This window comes from Lithobates pipiens, unplaced genomic scaffold (genome assembly GCF_037356315.1).
Source record: "Lithobates pipiens isolate NorthernLeopardFrog02 unplaced genomic scaffold, aLitPip1_a1.2 Scaffold_28, whole genome shotgun sequence".
NCBI lineage: Eukaryota > Metazoa > Chordata > Amphibia > Anura > Ranidae > Lithobates > Lithobates pipiens.
Window position 1 is genome coordinate 20,076,371 of NW_027507789.1, and position 19,957 is coordinate 20,096,327.

The window sequence follows — 19,957 nt, forward strand, 5'->3', positions numbered from 1 at the left end:
AAATTAAATTTATATTGTTTTTTCCACATAGCTAGAGCTTTATAAAAGAGAAAATGTTGAAAAAAAATTATATTTTTTACATTACTTTAGCGTCTACAAACTATGGTATATATACAGGCATTTTTTTTTATACTACTAATGGCGGTGATCCGTGACTTATAATGGGACTGCGATAGTGCGCAGGGGAAATCTGACACGGGGGGACATCACCATTACCATTATTACAGTGATGAGTGAGTTTATGCGCCCTTTTTTTTTTTTGCACAGACTGACACCTGCATCATCATTCTGTCCATCTTATCAGTGCCCACCATTCTTTCCTCCTTATATGTGCCAGCATTAGTGTCCCCCACCATTCTGTCCCCCACTATCAGTCTCCCCTGCCATTCTGTCCCCAACCATCAGTCTCCCCTGCCATTCTGTCCCCAACCATCAGTCTCCCCTGCCATTCTGTCCCCAACCATCAGTCTCCCCTGCCATTCTGTCCCCCAACCATCAGTGTCCCTCACCATTCTGTCCCCCACCATCAGTCTCCCCTGCCATTCTGTCCCCAACCATCAGTCTCCCCTGCCATTCTGTCCCCCAACCATCAGTGTCCCTCACCATTCTGTCCCCCACCATCAGTCTCCCCTGCCATTCTGTCCCCAACCATCAGTGTCCCTCACTATTCTGTCCCCCACCATTCTATCCTCATCTGTGCCCACCATTCTGTTCCCCACCGTCAGTGTCCTCCGCCATTGTGTCCTCATCAGTGCCCATCATTTTTTCCATCTCATCAGTGCCCACCATTCTTTCCTACTTTTATATGCCAGCCATATTTTTTTTTGGGGGGGGGGGGGGCGCTACAAACCTCCTCCCCCCCCGCATTATTATTCATTTTGATTTGTTAGAATTTTTTTTATTCTTCACAACTTTTCCACAATACAATTTTTGGGGGGAGGGGCTTTTGCTGAAATATCAGGGGTCTAAACAGATACCTGATGTCTCACTTTTGAAACAGAGATAGGGATTGAAAACATACCTCAATCCCTTTCTTTTCAGCCTCAGCTGCACTGCAGAATGAATGAGTGGGAGGTTCTAAACAGAGGCTCCTGCTCAGTCATACACCGAAACATAGTAAATGTTTACAATGCTTCCGTTATGAATAGCCCTTCCCATGCTCTCCATCCTGAAATATCCCCGTGTGCCTGTAGCAGCTGCCAGCAGGAGAGGAAGGAGGCGGGGCAGCAGGAAGAACTGGATGGTGAATGGGCGGGGCATTGCAAGAAATGATCTCTTGTGTGTCTTACTGCTTGCCACTGAAAGCCAGCAGGAGGGAGAGGAGGAGGAGGAGAAGCTGGCTAACAGTGGCTGCAGTGAGACACACAGGAGATTGTTACTTGTAATTACTCCCCCCCCCCTTCTCCCACCACAGTGATCGCCCCCTCCTATTCACCATAGAATTTTTTTCTTCTGCCCCCTTCCTTTGGGGACAGATGGTACCGCTCTGCTATCCTTTCCAATGCCTTTTACATGGAGTGCAGAGCGGCGCTATCCATTTAGGTGCGGAAAACTGCACACATAGTTACATAGTAGGTGAGGTTAAAAAGAGACAAGTCCATCCTATGTGTGTGATTATATGTCAGTATTACAATTGTATATCCCTGTATGTTGTGGTCGTTCAGGTGCTTATCGAATAGTTTCTTGAAACTATCGTTGCCTCCCGCTGAGACCTAAGGCCACATTCACACAGACGCCTATGCTAAACGGAATCTGCTTGTTTAGCGTGGGATCTTTCCGCCGAGCAGGCGGGTGACAGGTCCGTGTTTGCTCTGCATAGCACAATCCACTCTCCTCTATGGGGCAATCTGATGGAAACGGACCGCCTGTCTGTTTCCATCTGATGCTATCCAATTGGATGGATGAGGAACAGGATGACCACTCATCTGTTTTTGGTGGACAGGACTGGATCGGATGGCAGACATCCGCCGCACCATAGAAGAGACTGGGGGGGGGGTCTGGTCAGGTCTGCCTGAAAAAAAAACTGACAGCCTGTGTGAAAGGGGGCCTAAGGCTGGTCATACATTATACAATTTTCCTTTAGATTTACCAAAACCACATAATATGCGGTCACTCCTAAACACTTTCAATTTATTTGCAATCAGGCAGGCCCTTGTACTACATAGTTGAAGGTAAATCTAAAAGGAAATTGAATAGGAAAATTGTATAGCCAGCTTTCAGCATTAAACCCAGACCTGTATAGTAAGATTTTTGGATTTATCTCTAGATCTAGCATTATGCAAATCAATCCAGTCCTCTTGTCATATGTGCCTGTAAACGCCGCTTTAATTCCGGCAGTTTCATTGACAGCAAATGTCTGCAGGGATAATGACTCACCACAAATCCAATTTTAACCAAGTCACCCACACATTCTTGGGTTGGCAGGACTCTCCGGACAGTCAGCCAATGAGCAGCTGGGGATTTGATTAAATCATCTGTTGCTCCTATAGTTATCATTGGAGCTCAAAAGGGTGTCCCCTCTGAGGAGGAGTGGTAACAATATTCACACAGATCACATTTGGATTGAAGATAATGCCACAAGAGTCTGTCTGGCCAGTTGAGGCAAATCGAATACAATTCGCTCCTACTAGAATCCTTGACTACGCATAACAGCACAGGGCTCGTACACATGGGCGTACAATAATCTTGTGTTCAAACCCATAATTTATACATATTTGAATGCATCAGTATCATTTTCTATGATCCCATATAGACTGGTCCGTATCAGTCCACAGCGTAAACCAGAACTGGAAAAATTTACATTTCAGGACTTATGTAATGAGCATATTTTATGCTGTATGCATGTAAATGCTACAAATGTACTCTACAGGTAGCCACTACTGATCAGGTCCTACATGCAAAACATCAATATCTGTGCCATGGATTACAAACTAATGATATTACATGTTGGTTCTGAATGGGTGCCTGTATCCTGGCAACCAAGGACATGAGGCAGCGGGAGCCATCTGCATCCTGGCAACTAATGATGCGAGGCAGCGGGAGGCGGCTGCATCCTGGCAACCAAGGACGAGAGGCAGCAGGAGCCGGCTGCATCCTGGCAACCAAGAACGTGAGGCAGCAGGAGCCGGCTGCATCCTGGCAACCAAGAACGTGAGGCAGGAGCCGGCTGCATCCTGGCAACCAAGAACGTGAGGCAGCAGGGGGCTGCCTGCATCCTGGCAACCAAGGACACGATGCAGCGGGAGCGTCTGCATCCTAGCAATCAAGGATGCGAGGCAGGAGGAGCCATCTGCATCCTGGCAAAAAGAGACACAAGGCAGCGGGAGCTGTCTGCTTCCTGGCAACCATTGACATGAGGCAGAAGGGGCCACCTACATCCTGGCAACCTAGGACGTGAGGTACTGGGGGCTGCCTGCATCCAGGAAAGCAAGGATACTAGGCAGCAAGGGTCGTCTGCACCCTAGCAACCAAGGATACAACAGCAGGGGTTGCCTACATCCTGGAAACCAAGGATACTAGGCAGCAGAGGTCTGCATCCTAGCAACCAAGGGTGCTAGCAGCAGGGGCCAGCTCCATTCTAGCAACAAAAAGCACTAGGAGGTATGAGCCACCTGCATCCTAGCAACCAAGGGTGCTAGCAGCAGGGGCCAGCTCTATTCTAGCAACAAAAAGCACTAGGAGGCATGAGCCACCTGCATCCTAGCAACCAAGGGTGCTAGCAGCAGGGGCCAGCTCCATTCTAGCAACAAAAAGCACTAGGAGGTATGAGCCACCTGCATCCTAGCAACCAAGGGTGCTAGCAGCAGGGGCCAGCTCTATTCTAGCAACAAAAAGCACTAGGAGGCATGAGCCACCTGCATCCTAGCAACGAAGGATGCTAGATGACATGGGCTCAACAGCAGTGTGCAATTAGCGGTGCACTGTTGAGCCCGAGCAGCAGCAGCCAATAGGTTATGCAAATGCTACATGAGTACAGTGCAAGGACAACATTTTACATGGGCTCTTGCTGCTAGAAAGATCCTATTTAGAATCATACACCCTGTGCACCTGGGTCCTCCGAGCAGGATCTGCAACTGGATCATTAGACCTCAGATGATCATATTCAGCTAGTGTAAACGGTGCACTGCTCCCTTAATCTCAAATAAAAAGTGCTTTTTTTTTTTTCTTTTTAATTTGATATGATTCAAAAGATTTCAACTAAAACCACATGCCACCAGAGAGCAGCTAAAGCATGCATGGCAAGTCTTGCGGTGGTACCAGAAGCATTATGGGTGTATTCAGTGTGACACCTCAGATAATTGTAGCACTCTTCCTAGTAATAGTCACCTAAAATAGAAGAGAGACACATTATATAACTGGCCAAATATACAGTTAATAACGTGCATGACAATGTAAAAGGATTAAACATTTCAAGAGCATCACCTAGTGGCAGCTGCATGGCAGCGCAGACAAAAAGTAATTTGGATTTAGCTAGTCGTGACAATGACGCAATTGCTGGAAGGTGCACATCATTGGCAGCGCAGTGGATACTGGAGGAGGGAGAGGCCATGGGGCAGGAAGCACATTACAAAGAGGAAGCATTGTGTAGCCAGTTGGAATAATTTTATTTTTCATAAAAAGGAAAGCAATTGATCGTTGGAATCATGCCATTATTGGGGAAGAGGATTACAGACAAAACAAATAATAACAAAAAAAATCAATAAAACACAATAATGACCTCAGAGATAATCCCCCCTCCAAGACTCTCCGGGCTGCACAGTCAGATACCCCAAGGAGTTCCCAGAGTGAAATGATCAAGTAGAACTAAAGCCAGAACTTTGTTTTTAGCATGTTGAATAGCGTTCGGTGAGGGATTAAGCCAACATTGGCATTTTTTTTGCCATCTGTGTCTCATGATGGAGATTTCTCTTCACGTCCCGTCTTGTAGACTCCACAGAAGTGAGAGAATATATGTTTTCAATGTGAGGGAATCCCTGGTTGTCACCAGAACTGGTGTCCATGTTGGAACATTTCCCCTCTATTCCAGTTTTTTTTTTTTTTAAACTTACCCTCACTTGATATTGGCAATCAGAACAAGAGAGAGTAAATTTTACTAATAGACACAGACAGAAACAAAAACCTGACAGAGGTTTTAACCCCTCACCCACCAGCAAAAACTAAAAAAAAAAAAAAAAAAAGTGCTTTGCCTTTAGTTATACTTTAAATCATGGACCACAAAATAAGTACTTCATGTGAAAAGGCAATAAATAAGGGCTATACCCCAAAAAAAGGACACTGTTACAATTCTCCCACCCCATGATGTAAAAGCAGCCTCGTCTTAGCTACGACCCCCACATTCAGTTGTCAGTACTAGCATTAGAATGGTGCTTTTTATACAAGCAACTGCACAAATCTGGTTTGAATATCACACGAGCAACGTGCAAGGTGAGGCAGGCTGACTACAGGCAATGATATGATCAAATACTACGCTGGCACATCACATAATACACCCCCCCTCGTTCACCACTGAGCATGTGTTTTAATCCCCTTGTGGCCCACGAAACAGACACCAAGCAAATGTTTTGCAGCTGTTTGGTCCTATGCAATCTTGGATTACAATTCCTGATTTTCCTTTATTTAAAAAAAAAAAAAAAAATGAAATCTTCGGAAATTCATTGATAAGTGCCTATATTAGCGACCTGGTCGCAGCTAAAAATACGGGACGAGAGCAGCTTACAAACTTGCACGTGGCATCGCCCGAGGCTGGGACGGTGCAGTGCGGTAGGCAGACTTCAAAAAAGCGAGGCACAACATGGAGCAGAAAAGATCGCGCCAACTGCAACAAATGCAAAAAATCATTTTAAGGCAACACGGCTACGAAAATTAAAAAGAAAAAAAAAAAAAAAAAAGGCAGCAAATAATTATAAGGCGGTCATGGGCTGTGACAAACTGGAGAAGGGAGGGTAGAGCGAAAGATCCTTTGTTCTGAACTCCCAGTGTAAAGATGCTGCCGATACGGCCAAGATCTACAACTTGGCACAATAATTTAAGCAGTGAACACATCCCAGTCATCCAACACTAGACGTAAAACACAGGAAGGGAAAGGCAAACAGGTGTCCACATGAGGCAGAAATGTCAATCCCACTTGGCATTTTTTTTTTTTCAGGGGGGTGGGGTGGGGGAGAAGGGGTGGTTTGGGATGGACTCTATGGGGCAGAGCGGTGTGGAGGAGGAGACACCATGTGGTACGGAGTTGGAACACAATCCAGCAGCACTTCTCGGAGAGTCGGAGGAACTAGGGGTGCTGTGAGCCTTTGGAAGGCATCCCTGGGCAGGCCTAGTTCTTCCATTCCTTGCTGATGGTCAGGTTCCATTCCCAGCAGAGATGCTTGGTTTTGTCATCGTCGGTGAAAAGCGACTTCATGTTGTAACAGCCTCTGGCCAACATGCCCTTTGGGGCTTCTTCGATGGGGGTAAGGAATTCGTATTCCTCCGCGCGTGGTCCGTAACTTCCGACCATGTAGTTTGACTTATCCACTGTAACAAAAGAAGTATTTGTTAATTGACGTCAATGAGGCTCATCATTTAAAACAACCCTGTTACTACCCTAAAATAAATTAAAAACGCTCAGCAGCCATAAAAGGCTTTAGGCCCCTTTCACACGGGTGTGTGAGCAAGAGATTTGTCCGCTCATTCCATGCAGAGCAGAGCGGGCAAATGACAGGTCCGTGTCCACTCTTTTTTTTTTTTTTTTGCAGAGCGAACATGGAAAGACCCCGTTCTACTCTATGGGCGGCCGGTTGTAAACGGGCCGACTGAGCCTAACAAGTTTGACAACAGAGAAGCTCAACTGGGAGACAAGGAATGAATGTTGTCACCCTACAACAGGCCCTTGTTTGCCTAAACAAGGACCTTCCTGGCAGGGTCACTGTGTATTTTATGCTGCAGCTTTGAAATTAAGGAAAAATTTCTTGTATTTTCATTAACACACACACACACATATATGTGTGTGTATATATATATATATATATATATATATATATATATATATATATATATATATATATATATATATATATATATATATATATATATATATATATATATATATATATATATATATATATACACATACATGTGTGTGTGTGTATATATGTATACACACACATACATGTGTGTGTGTGTATATATGTATACACACACGTGTGTGTGTGTGTGTGTGTGTGTGTGTGTATATATATATATATATATATATATACACACACACACACATACACACATATGCATACATATATATGAGATTTAAAAGAGAAGTATGGGAATATATATTTTTTTTAATCATACTTACCTAGGTGCGATGCCGCATCTGTCCCCTGCCGGCTCTAACACCGAGAACCAAGCGATCAAATACTGCCAATCGTTCGGTTCTCACAGCTCCCTGAGCAGAGAGCTGCTGACTGTCAGTTCGCTGAGAGGCTGAGCCGGGTGCTGGTCCAGGCATGTGAGCGGATCCCGACTTCATTATCGCGATCTTGCCCGAGCTTGGACCAGTGTTCTACCAAAAAGTGCCCATGCATGCGCAGTATGAAAGGGCACTCCAACCGATTTCCCGATCAGCTGGCGTGACGTCACCATGGCGCATGCGCACATCATAGGAGGCATTTTTCAACAGGAGATACCATTTGACAGGCAAAATTGTGGAGGGAGACTGTAGTTGTCAGATTGTGCCTCGCTGCTGCAAGGCCGCTTGTGGCTGTGCTGCAAGGCCGCTTGTGGCTGTGCTGCAAGGCCGCTTGTGGCTGTGCTGCAAGGCCGCTTGTGGCTGTGCTGCAAGGCCGCTTGTGGCTGTGCTGCAAGGCCGCTTGTGGCTGTGCTGCAACCCGCCCTTAGACACAGGCAAAAGCCGCAGTTCAACACACCAAACCCATTCCTGCAACACAGACAAAACCCGACCTTGAGCACACCATAAACCCGCTCCGCAACAGTAAGGCACAATTTGACAACGACGGTCTCCCTCCGCTGTTTGTATAACTTTTAATTGTGCCCGTCGAATGGTATCTCCCATTGAAAGATGTCTCCTACGATGTGCGCATGCGCTATGGTGACATCACGGCAGCTGATCGGGAAACCAGCTGGAGTGCCCTTCCGTACTGTGCAGGCATTTTTCGACGGAGGGCACTATTCGATAGAACACCGACTTTGTGATGTCAGCAGCCAGCGAGCTTCAGCCCTCTGTCTTCTGAAAACGGGTCACGGGAGTGTAGAACGAAGGAGAAGTACAGCCAAACCAGCTTTAGCTGTACTTCTCCTTTAAGGCTCTATTCACACCTAGGGATGTACCAATGCGGATACCAAGTACGTTCACAAGTACTTGTCAAAAAGCTCCTGATATCTGAAACAGATACTTTGCAAAATAAAAATGAATGGGCTCAAAGAATCTAATGTGATTTGAACAGGAATGCGGTGTGATTCCTGTCCAAATCGCATGCCGTTTCCTGCATGACTGGTTCCACCAGCTCTGGCTCCCCATTGTGGACATCTGTGGCTCCTCCTGCCTTTCCCATGGCTTTGTTCCCTGAAATTCCAGCAGTTCTCTGCCCTCAGCGGTTCGAGCTATCTCCTTGGCAGTGCTGACAGTACGGACTACAGGAATTCTAATAGGTCAGCACCGTCACATGGACAGCACTGACTAATCAGAAGCCATCTAGCCTGTGCTATCAGAAAAGGAGAGAAAGTTATGGACCGATGTAGCAGCCTTTTGGTGTCTGACAGCACAGGACTGCGGCAATCTGGTACAGTGGGGTCCAGTGGATGGCTCGAACCGCTGGAGGGGAGAGAGCTATTGACAATGTGGGGAACAAAGGCAAGGTAGATGCAGGAGGCGCCCAAGCCACAGATGTTCACAACTGGATGGGAGCTGGAGGAACCCGTCATGCAGGGAGGTTTCCCCGCTCCTGTATGAACTCAGGCTCAAAATCACTATGACAAGCCTGGGTTCACACAGGAGTGGTGCGGAAAACCGCATGCGATTCAGACAGGAATTGCACAGCAGCAAAACAAGCTCCATGAACTACTTTGTCGAATGTGTCATGTGAAAAAAACAAAACTTGTCCTTGCCAAGATGTAAAAAAAATAATTGACCTGGGGGTCAGTTTTGCCAAAATGACATGTTTTTTTTCCCAGACTGAATTTTCTTTCCAGCTTAAAGAACCATAAATCTATGCAATTGCATTGGTTGTTTCATGGCTGTTAAAGAAGGAATGCATAACTGAACTAAAGAGCATTCTTAAGAATGTACATTAAATTTTTGTTGTTGTTGTTGTAAGATGGTAGGTATGATGGCTGTCACTTACGCTTTACACCTTTCCTGCATGTCTGCTGCTGATATTTCAGCCCGGAAACAATCTCCTTGTGCACCTGTAACACAAACCCTGGTTAAGTGAGCAAGTTACATTGCAGCCAAAAGCCATCCAAAAAAATAAAAAAAAAATAAAAAAAACACTCCAAGCGCACAAAAAAGAAATCAATTTTCTGCATTTGGGGACATGCACAAGCACCCACAGGGCTGTCAAAAACCGGACTGTGTCCATGCAGCCACTGCATCCCAATTGACATGAATAGTACTCCCTGCACTGGAATGCACGAACAACTGCACATCCTCTGTGGGCAAGACACGGCACTCACACAGGTGTAAGGAGTAACCCCACTTTTGTTGACCAAAAAAAATAAACATTCCCCTCTGGGTGATCTATGTACATTGTAGGGATTTTAACCAAGATTTTTGCAGATTCCCACCTTTTGTTATTCTGAAGAAATAGCTGTTTGTGTCCATGAGTGAATGGGAGTGGTTTTAGAGTTAACAATCAGCTGCTGCACTTGCAGGGTACTAATGAGGAAAGCTAGGCTGGCCACACATTATTCAATTTTCTTATTCAATCTCCTTTAGATTTACCTTCAACCATATAGTGCAAGGGCTGGCGTGACTGCATACAAATTGACAAAAAAAAAAAAAAAAGTGTTCAGGTTTGAGCTCATATTATTATTTGGTAAATCTAAAGAAAAATTGTATCATCCGTTCCGGTACAGTCTCCAGCGGCGGATGTTGTGTGCAGGAGAGAACCGACAACGGCTGGGAAATAGCTGGGATGTGACGCCATCCATAGATTTACTATGGGGTTTTTGCTGTCAGATGCCTCCCAGAAGCATGTCCCTCCGCACGCCCACTGGGGTGTGCACCTGGTGCGCTCTGTGTTTGACACAACCAATCACAGATCGTCGAAAAGGGCTAATCACAGCGGCCCTTTACCATGTGATCAGCTGTGTCCAATCATGTAATGTGAACAGACCTGCCGGTTATCGGCAGTACTTTCCTTGCACAGTAATTGGCCAGTGCCCATCAGAGCAGCCCAATCGGTGCCCATCAGAGCAGCCCAATCGGTGCCCATCAGAGCAGCCCAATCGGTGCCCATCAGAGCAGCCCAATCGGTGCCCATCAGAGCAGCCCAATCGGTGCCCATCAGAGCAGCTCAATCGGTGCCCATCAGAGCAGCTCAATCGGTGCCCATCAGAGCAGCTCGATCGGTGCCCATCAGAGCAGCTCGATCGGTGCCCATCAGAGCAGCTCGATCGGTGCCCATCAGAGCAGCTCGATCGGTGCCCATCAGAGCAGCTCGATCGGTGCCCATCAGAGCAGCTCGATCGGTGCCCATCAGAGCAGCTCGATCGGTGCCCATCAGAGCAGCTCGATCGGTGCCCATCAGAGCAGCTCGATCGGTGCCCATCAGAGCAGCTCGATCGGTGCCACCTTTTTTTCATTGGACCAGTGCACAAAGCAAAAGTCCATAAAGACATGAATGAGTGAGTTTGAGGTGGAGGAACTGGACTAGCCTACACAGGCTCCTGACCTCAACCCAATAGAACACTTTTGGGATGAATTGGAGCAGACTGCGAGTCAGGCCTTCTTGTCCAACATCAGTGCCTGACCTCACAAACGTGCTTCTGGAAGAATGGTCAAACATTCCCATAGACACACTCCTAAACCTTGTGGACGGCTTTCCCAGAAGATTTGAAGCTGTTATAGCTGCAAAGGGTGGGCCAACAATATTAAACCCTACAGACTAAGACGCTATTAAAGTTCATGTGCATGTAAAGGCAGGCGTCCCAATACTTCTGGTAATAGAGTGTATGTTAGAAGTTGATTGAAAAAAGTGCCTCAAATACTATACATTCTATTTAACAGCATATTTGGAAAGTACCCATTTACAACAAACACCAGTTTAAGTAGAAAGTCATTCCATTGTAGGCTTCTCACCTTAAAACTAATTTTGATTCTGTACTCAACTCCTTCTTTAAGGTAAAATGTTTCTTTCTTGAACTTCTCCAAATCCCCTGGAAAGCGGAAACAGACCGATGTTAAGACCAGACGGGAACACAGTGCAGAGATTTTGCATCTGATGTGACAGACATTAAACACTGAATAATATTACCTAGTAGATCCAGCTCAAGTGGTCCAGGAGCCTCCGCACATACCAAGGTCAGTTTGGTCACAACCACATTTGGAGCTGTGGGATCTGATGATACAAAACACAGAAATATTGGTTTTACAGGTAAATCGTTTTTTAACCACTTCCTGCGCAGCTCACATACATATAATGCGGTAGGTCAGCAGCCCTGCGTGAACCGCCATACAGGTACTGCGCCTCCTTTAAAGTGACACAAAAAGGTTTTTTTTTTTTTTTTTTTTTTTTTTTTTTTTTAACATATACTTGCCTCCACTGTGCAGCTTGTTTTGCACAGAGTGGCCCCAAACCTCCTCTTCTAGGGCCCCTTGGCGGCTCCTCCCCACATCAGATAACCCCCTGGGGAGAAGCGCTCTCCCGAGTCCAGCATTCAGCGAACCAGAGGCTGAATGCAGGACTCTGCCTCGCCCCCCAGATCATTGGATTTGATTGGCAGCAGTGGGAGCCAATGGCTGCGCTGCTATCGATCTATCCAATCAACAGCTGAGAACCCTGGGCAGAGACACAGCGTGTCCCTGTGGGTCAAGTGCGAGGGGTCACTGACAGGTGTTTTCTCACCTTAATGCATAGAAAAAAAAAAAAAAAAACACACAAACCTTTACAACCCCTTTAAGAGCCTTAGCAGGCACCCGATGCATGTAGCCGATGGGCGCAATGCCCGCCGGCCACCCACGATCGTGGGCACCAGAGCCAGAATGGGGATCTGTGTGTGTAAACACACAAAGCCCGGTTCTGTCAGGGAAAGGAAAGACAGATCGTCTGCTCCTAAAAATTAGAAACAGCGACCCCCTGGGGTTAACTCCTTCCCTGCCAGTCACATTTACACAGTAGTTAGTGCATTTTTAAAGCACTGATCACTTTATAAATGTCAATGGCCCCCCCAAAAAAAAATCCAGATGAAAGTCACAGATCACCATTGCTAGTCAAAGAAATAAAAAGTGAGATATATATATATATATATATATATATATAGAGATATATATATATATATATATTATATATATAATTTTTTTTTATTATTATTACATAAATCTATCCCCTAGCTATAACTTTTGCGCAAACCAATCAATATAAGCTTGTTTTACCAAAAATATGTAGAAGTAAATTTATATTATATTTTATATATAGATAGATAGATAGAGAGAGAGAGAGAGCTATAGAGATATACATCACATACACACTTTTGGGGTATTTATTATAGCAAAATGTAAAAAAATAATATTTTTTCTTCCCAAAATGTATGCTTTTTTTGTTTATAGCGCAAAAAATAAAAACCGCAGAGCTGATCACCATAAAGAAAGCTCTATTTGTGTGGGGGGGGGTTGGACGGACAAATTTTTGTTTCAGTAAGTTAATGCAACGCAGTGCCATATCGCAAAAAAAATGGCCTGGTCATTAACCACTTAAGCCCCGGACCAATTTTCAGCCAAAGGACCAAGCCCCTTTTTGCGATTCGGCACCGAGTCGCTTTAACTGACAATTGCGCAGTCGTGCGACGTGGCTCCCAAACAAAATTGACGTATTTTTTTCCCCATAGAGCTTTCTTTTGGTGGTATTTAATCACCTCTGTGTTTGATATTTTTTGCGCTATAAACAAAAAGAGCGACAATTTTGATAAAAATTCAATATTTTTTACTTTTTGCTATAATAAATATCCCCAAAAATACCAAAATATATAAAAAAACTTTTTTTTCCCTGAGTTTAGGCAGATACGTATTCTTCTACATAATTTTGGTAAAAAAAATAAAAATAAATAAAAAAATAAAACGTGATTAATGATTGGTTTGCGCAAAAGTTATAGCGTTTACAAAATATTGGATAGTTTTATAGAATTTTTATTACATTTTTTTTTTTTTTACTAGTAATGGCGGCGATCAGCGATTTTTATTGTGACTGCGACATTACGGCGGACACATCAGACATTTATGACACATTTTTGGGACCACTGTCATTTATACAGCAATCAGTGCTATTTAAATGCACTGATTCCTGTGTAAATTACACTGGCAGTGAAGGAGTTAACCACTAGGGGGCGAGGAGGGGTTATGTGTGACGTCATGTGTTTTTTTATTGTAGGGGGCGTGGCCTGGCATGTGATGTCACTGATCGTCTTTCCCTATAACAGGAAACAGACGATCGGTGACAGCCACAGTAGGAAGCACGGGGGAGAGGTTTGTTTACACAGACCTCTTCTCCGTTCTTCAGCTCTGCGACCTGATCGCAGGACACCAGCCGCGATCGGGTCCGCTGGTCCCATGGCCACGGAGCTCAGGACCGGGTCGGGAGCGCGCCACGGGTGGGCACTTAAAGAGCCACGTACAGGTACGCGATTGTGCCCAGCCATGCCATTCTGCCGACGTATATGTGCAAGAGGCGGTCCTTAAGCAGTTAAGGGGGCAAATCCTTCCGGGGCTGAAGTGAGGAATTCCACACTAACAACACAGGCGCTTCCCACAGCAGACTTCTCCTTAAAAGCTGCCTGCTTGTCTCTGACTTTAAATCTTTAAAGAGTATATCAACCTGAGACCTTAATGGTGGAGCTGGCAGTAACTTTACAAGTCTAAATGAATACATTTCCAACCTGTTATGATATCCAGTAACAATACCATCCTTCAGAAAAGCTCCACCTTTTATTCAATGTTGGGCAGAGCTTTTGGCATTGCAGGGCAAAACACTAAAAGGGAGTTTTATCAAACAGGAGGTACATGTGCTTTCCCGCTACATTCTTAAAAGCCAAGTCCTTCAGAGGTCAAAGAGAAATTGTGATTTAAAAAGGCCACAAATGTGGAAATTAACCTTTAATTACCATTTTAACCTGTGTGTGCCACCTTCTATGTCTGTACCAAGGCCAAACATTCCAGGGTATGTAAACTTTTTATCGGTGCAATTTGGGCGATTTCTGTTATCAGTGTCACTGGCAGATGTGTGCGCTGTGCTAGTCTGTTCACGACTCACCCACTGTAGCAGGAAGGGCGCCCAGAAGAGCCTCTTTGTACTTCCGAAGACTCTCATCATGCTGGTCCATGGCCTGAATCTCATCGATGGACTTCGGAGCTGGAGCCTTGTAGTTGACGGAGTGTTCATCCTCTTCATTTTCGGCTGCGATCTGTGCAAGCTGCTCTGAGGTGGGTTCGTGTTCAGCCATGGTTCAAGAGTGGGCACCCTAGTGCAGAAAAATAAATCAGTGGTTATCCTTCTACAAACCTGTCCACGGTACCAAATGTATAATAGTGAATGGCAACAGTGCTACAGCATTCAGGCTTTTTTAAATTTTTTGCACTACTTTGCACAGAGCAGCCCTGATCCTCTTCTTCTGCGGTCCCCCTGCTGGTGCTCCTTCCTCTTCATCGGGTGCCCCCATGGAAAGCCACTTTCCATGGGGGCACCCATTCAGGCTCGTTCCCGAGTCTCGCTGCTGCGTCCATTGACACTGACAGCTGGATTCGGCCCTGCATCATAGTTTTTGATTGACAGCAGTGGGAGCCAACAGCTCCTGCTGCTATCAATCTGTCCAATGAGGAGAGCGACAGCGGCTGCTGAGCTTGCGCACATCACTAAATCAGATCGGGTTCAGGTAAGATAAAGTGCTGCACTACAGAGAATGCATTACGGTTAAAAATCTTGGAGGCTTTACAACCACTCTAAAAAGGATCAGGCTTTCTGGAAATCTTTGTTTACAAGTGAAAAATATGTATTTTTTTTTTCTAGAAAATTCCTTAGAACCCCCAAACATATATATACACACACACACACACACACACACATATATACATATTACAAGTGAAAAATATGTATTTTTTTTTTTGTAGAAAAAATTCCTTAGAACCCCCAAACATATATATATATATATATATATATATATATACATATATACACACACACACACACACACACACACACACACACACACACACACATATACATATATACACACACACATATACATATATATATATATATATATATATATATATATATATATATATATATAACATTTTTGTAAAGACCCTAGAGAATAAAATGCCAATCATTGCAATTTTTTTTTTATGTCACGCAGTATTTGCGCAGTTTTTGGAAAAAACACACTTTAATGAATTTTAATGCAAAAAATAAATAAATAAAAACCCACAATAAAATAACCCAATTATTTGGTAAAATATAAGAGATGATGTTACGCCGAGTAAATAGATACCAAATACGTCAGGCTTTAAAATGGCATACGCTCGTGGAATGGCAACAAACTATGATACTTTAAAATCCCCATAGGTGACGCTTTAAAAAAAAAAATTTGTACAGGTTACCAGTTTAGAGTTAGAGAGGAGATCTAGCGCTAGAATTATTGCTCTCGCTCTAACGTTCGCATCGATGTCTCACATGTGGTGCGATCACCGTTTACATACGAGTGCGCGACTTATGCATGCAATTGCTACTGTGCGTGAGCGCGGAGGGATTAGGGAACTTTTTTTCTTTTTAACAGCGTCCCTTTAATGTTCTATTCCTATTAAAAGGGAATGTAAACATCCCCTGTAATATAAACAAGGGATGACAGGTCCTCTTTATAGAGAAATCTGGGGTCAAATCTCTCCTCTCTCTTTGAAAGCAAAAAGGTCCAAAAAGAAAAAATAAATAAAATTTATCTTACGATTTAAAAAAAGATAAAAGTAAAAAATTGTTTACTTCCACTCTAGACTGGAAGTGACATCATGACGTCGCTCCGGTCCTCCTAGATCAGAGAGTTGATCTGGCCTCTCCTCACCTCTGTGACCAGCCATGCAAACGATCTGTATGTTTCCTGGGCTCGCTGTTAAGAACGGCAAGCCCAAGAAACACCGGCTGGTGGTTGTGCCAAGGGCCCCTCTCGCTGCTTCTAAAAGCGACCCAGCAGCTAGGATTGCTTTTATGAGAAACAGAATCGCTGCTGAAAGAAAGAAAAAATAAAAAATAAATAAAAAATACTGGGGTTATGACTGATCACTTAATTGACTGGTCAAGGTGGGGGAGCATGACAGGAGAGCAGTTGCTCAACGCAGGACTCGGAAGCTAGAGGAGATCACTGGAGTAATGGTATCCACTTGGGTTAATTCCAGCTGCATTGTCCAGGTATAATAGAGAGAAATTATATATACACACACACTTACAAAAGTGAGTACACCCCCACACTTTGCTACAATGTAAAGTAGTGAGTGTACAGCTTGTATAAACGGTGTAAATTTGCTGTCCCCTCAAAATAACTCGACACACAGCCATTAATGTCGGCAACAAAAGTGAGTACACCCCCTAAATGAAAATGTACAAATTGGGTCCAAAGTGTCAATATTTTGTGTGGCCACCATTATTTTCAAGCACTGCCGTAACCCTCTTGGGCATGGAGGTCACCAGAGCTTCACAGGTTGCCACTGGAGTCCTCTTCCCCTCCCCCATGATGACATCACAGAGCTGGTGGATTTGAGATCTTGTGCTCCTCCACCTTCCGTTTGAGGATGCCCCACATATGCTCAATAGGGTTTAGGTCTTTAGGTTAAGTCACCTTTACCCTCAGCTTCTTTAGCAAGGCAGTGGTCATCTTGGAGGTGTGTTTTGGATCATTGTTGGGATGCTGCCCTGCAGCCTAGTCTCTGAATGGCACAGTGGTGTAGTGGTTAGCACTCTCGCCTAGCAGTAAAAAGGGTTGCTGGTTTGAATCCCAACCACGACACTACTTGACCTGCCTGGAGTTTGCATGTTCTCCCTGCGTGGGTTTCCTCCGGGTACTCCGGTTTCCTCCCACACTCCAAAAACATGCAGGTAGGTTAATTGGCTTCTGTCCAAAATTGGCCCTAGTATATGAATGGGGACCTTGGATTGTGAGCTCCTTGAGGGTAGGGACCAATGTGAGTGTGCAATGTACAGCGATAGGGACAATTGTAGACACTCACTCAGGTTGAACTGGATGGACTGGTGTCTTTATTCAACCTTACTATGTAACTATAGTTAATAAATGGCTTCAGCCAAACACTATCAGTCAACTGTGTTTACTCTTTAAATCACGACAGCCGAAACTACCCAAATAACCCTGATCAAAAGTTTACATACCCCAGTTCTTAATACCGTGTATTGCCCCCTTTAACATCAATAACAGCTTGAAGTCTTTTGTGGTATTTGTGGTTGAGGCTCTTTATCTTCTCAGATAGTAAAGCTGGCCATTCCTCTTTGCAAAATTCCTCCAGTTCCTGTAAATTCTTGGGCTGTCTTGCATGAATTGCACATTTGAGATCTCCCCAGAGTGGCTCAATGATATTGAGGTCAGGAGACTGAAATTGCCACTCTAGACCCTTCATTTAATTTAAACAGCCACACCACATGTTTTCAGAGAGTCCTGTTTTTCACCTGAAGTTATTTGTGGGTTTTTCTTTGCATCCCGAACAATTTACCTGGCAGTTGTGGCTGAAATTTTAGTTGGTCTACCTGACCGTGGTTTGGTTTCAACAGAACCCCTCGTTTTCCACTTCTTGATTAGCGTTTGAACACTGCTGATTGGCAGTCTCAATTCCTTGGATATCTTTTTATATCCCTTTCCTGTTTTATACAGTTCAGCTACCTTTTCCCACAGATCCTTTGACAATTCTTTTGCTTTCCCCATGACTCAGAATCCAGAAACGTCAGTGCAGCACTGGATGAAAGATGGAGGGGTCTGTCAGGAGTCCAGAAACTCCCTGACCTTTTATAAACACACACACTAACTACAAGCAAACAGGTCACAGGTGAGGATGGTTACCTTTAATAGTCATTCAAACCCCTTTGTGTCAACTTGTGTGCATGTTATCAGGGCAAAATCACCACGCAAAAAGTCAAATTAACCTTTAATTGCCATTTTAACCTGTGTGTGCCACCTTCTGTGTCTGTACCAAGGCCAAACATTCCAGGGTTTGTAAACGTTTGATCAGGGTTGTTTGGGTAGTTTCTGTTGCGATTATGATTTAAAAAGAGTAAAAACACAGTTGACTGATAATAAATGTCTTCAGCCAAACGCTAACCATGAGTGAAAAAAGTTTTTGTGTTATTCATATTCTCTGAATAATGGCTAAGAAATTCTGCCAGGGTATGTAAACTTATGAGCACACAAATTTTTTTTTATATTATATTATATTATATATATATATATATATAATTTATTACACACATACACACACATGCATACATACATATACACACACTTTCAAGATAGACCAATGTATCCTATGCCAATACCTGGAATTATTCTTTAGAACTTTGATTCCCTATTATCAGCGCCATCTAGTGGCCATAATGCATTATCCCTCCCTTCTAGATTGTAAGCTCTGATGAGCAGGGCCCTCCGATTCCTCCTGTATTGAATTGTAACTGTACTGTCTGCTCTCATGTTGTAAGCTCTGCGCAAACTGTTGGCGCTATATAAATACCGTATAATAATAATAATAATTTGCTTGATTGAGATATTTCAGGAAAGGACTCAGCCAAAATTTGCAAAGGCTGAGCAAATGCTTTTGACAAAGTTTACATACTTAGACCCCTAAGTAATTAGCTGTGTCCATACATCTGACATCTTCACCTACAAGAAGATCTTTTACAATTTCAGTGCAAAGGAATATTTAGGACATATCATTAGATGAGCTCGTCAGTGTCTGATGAAAAATGCCATTGCTGACAACTTTCATATTTCGCAGGGCAGGAATGATATCTGGTTCATACGATGAAATGCTTCACTCCTCATCACAACAAATTTGGTAACAGTTCTGCTCCTTCCTAATTTTGCATAATGAAGCTGGTAAGAGGTGACTGTTAGCACGTCCCGTCCATGTCAGTGCAGCTATTCAAATATCTATGAATACAAAAGAGGAACTTCTCTAAATTTGAACTCTATGCAGACAACAAAAACCCATTTAATGCATGTATGGATTACAAAAAGCTTTACTCAGTTTTGGACAGAATGGGGCTCCGATAAGAGTGACTTTCCATCACTTCCTGTTCTGGGGACGACGACCTTTTACCAGACAGGAAGTGAGAGGGGGGAAAAACACGCAACAGGGAAACAGACAACAATAAAAAGAGAAGATAGAGGTTCTAACCTCATTCCCGCATACTAAAACGTATACAAAGTATTTTGCTTCAGTCTGTGTTACTGTTAGAGAGATTTCCCCTCACTTCCTGTCCTGGGGGAAACCTTTTTACCAGACAGGAAGTGAAGGAATCTCTCCAATGAAGCCTCTGAACGAAAATTCGAATCCTTCCACACTTCATTCAAAATTAAAACAAAGTTTTGGCTATAGACACACTTACTAAATTTTTATTTTTTGGTGTCTTACCTTGCATAGTTAGTACAGCGGCTCTGACCGGAGCCGACAGTTTTTTTTTTTCTCGTTCAACCCGCTGCTAAAGGGCAGCGCGTTTCTATGTGTGTTGGGAAAGCGCATAATTTTGCACACATTTCCAACATGCTCGTC

At 44.0% G+C, this 19,957-nt stretch overlaps 1 protein-coding gene across 1 annotated transcript in view; it reads right to left on the minus strand.

Moving 5' to 3' along the window:
• Window positions 1-4,580: 4,580 nt before the first annotated feature.
• ARHGDIA (Rho GDP dissociation inhibitor alpha) overlaps window positions 4,581-19,957 on the minus strand; it is a 33,736-nt gene continuing 18,359 nt past the window's right edge. The window contains exons 2-6 of the mRNA XM_077458852.1: window positions 14,454-14,661; window positions 11,466-11,549; window positions 11,291-11,367; window positions 9,333-9,396; window positions 4,581-6,516 (exon numbers count right to left, since the gene is read on the minus strand). Of these exons, the coding sequence (XP_077314978.1) occupies window positions 6,317-6,516; window positions 9,333-9,396; window positions 11,291-11,367; window positions 11,466-11,549; window positions 14,454-14,643 (615 nt within the window). The 5' untranslated portion in view covers window positions 14,644-14,661 and the 3' untranslated portion in view covers window positions 4,581-6,316. The remainder of the gene's footprint in view (window positions 6,517-9,332; window positions 9,397-11,290; window positions 11,368-11,465; window positions 11,550-14,453; window positions 14,662-19,957) is intronic.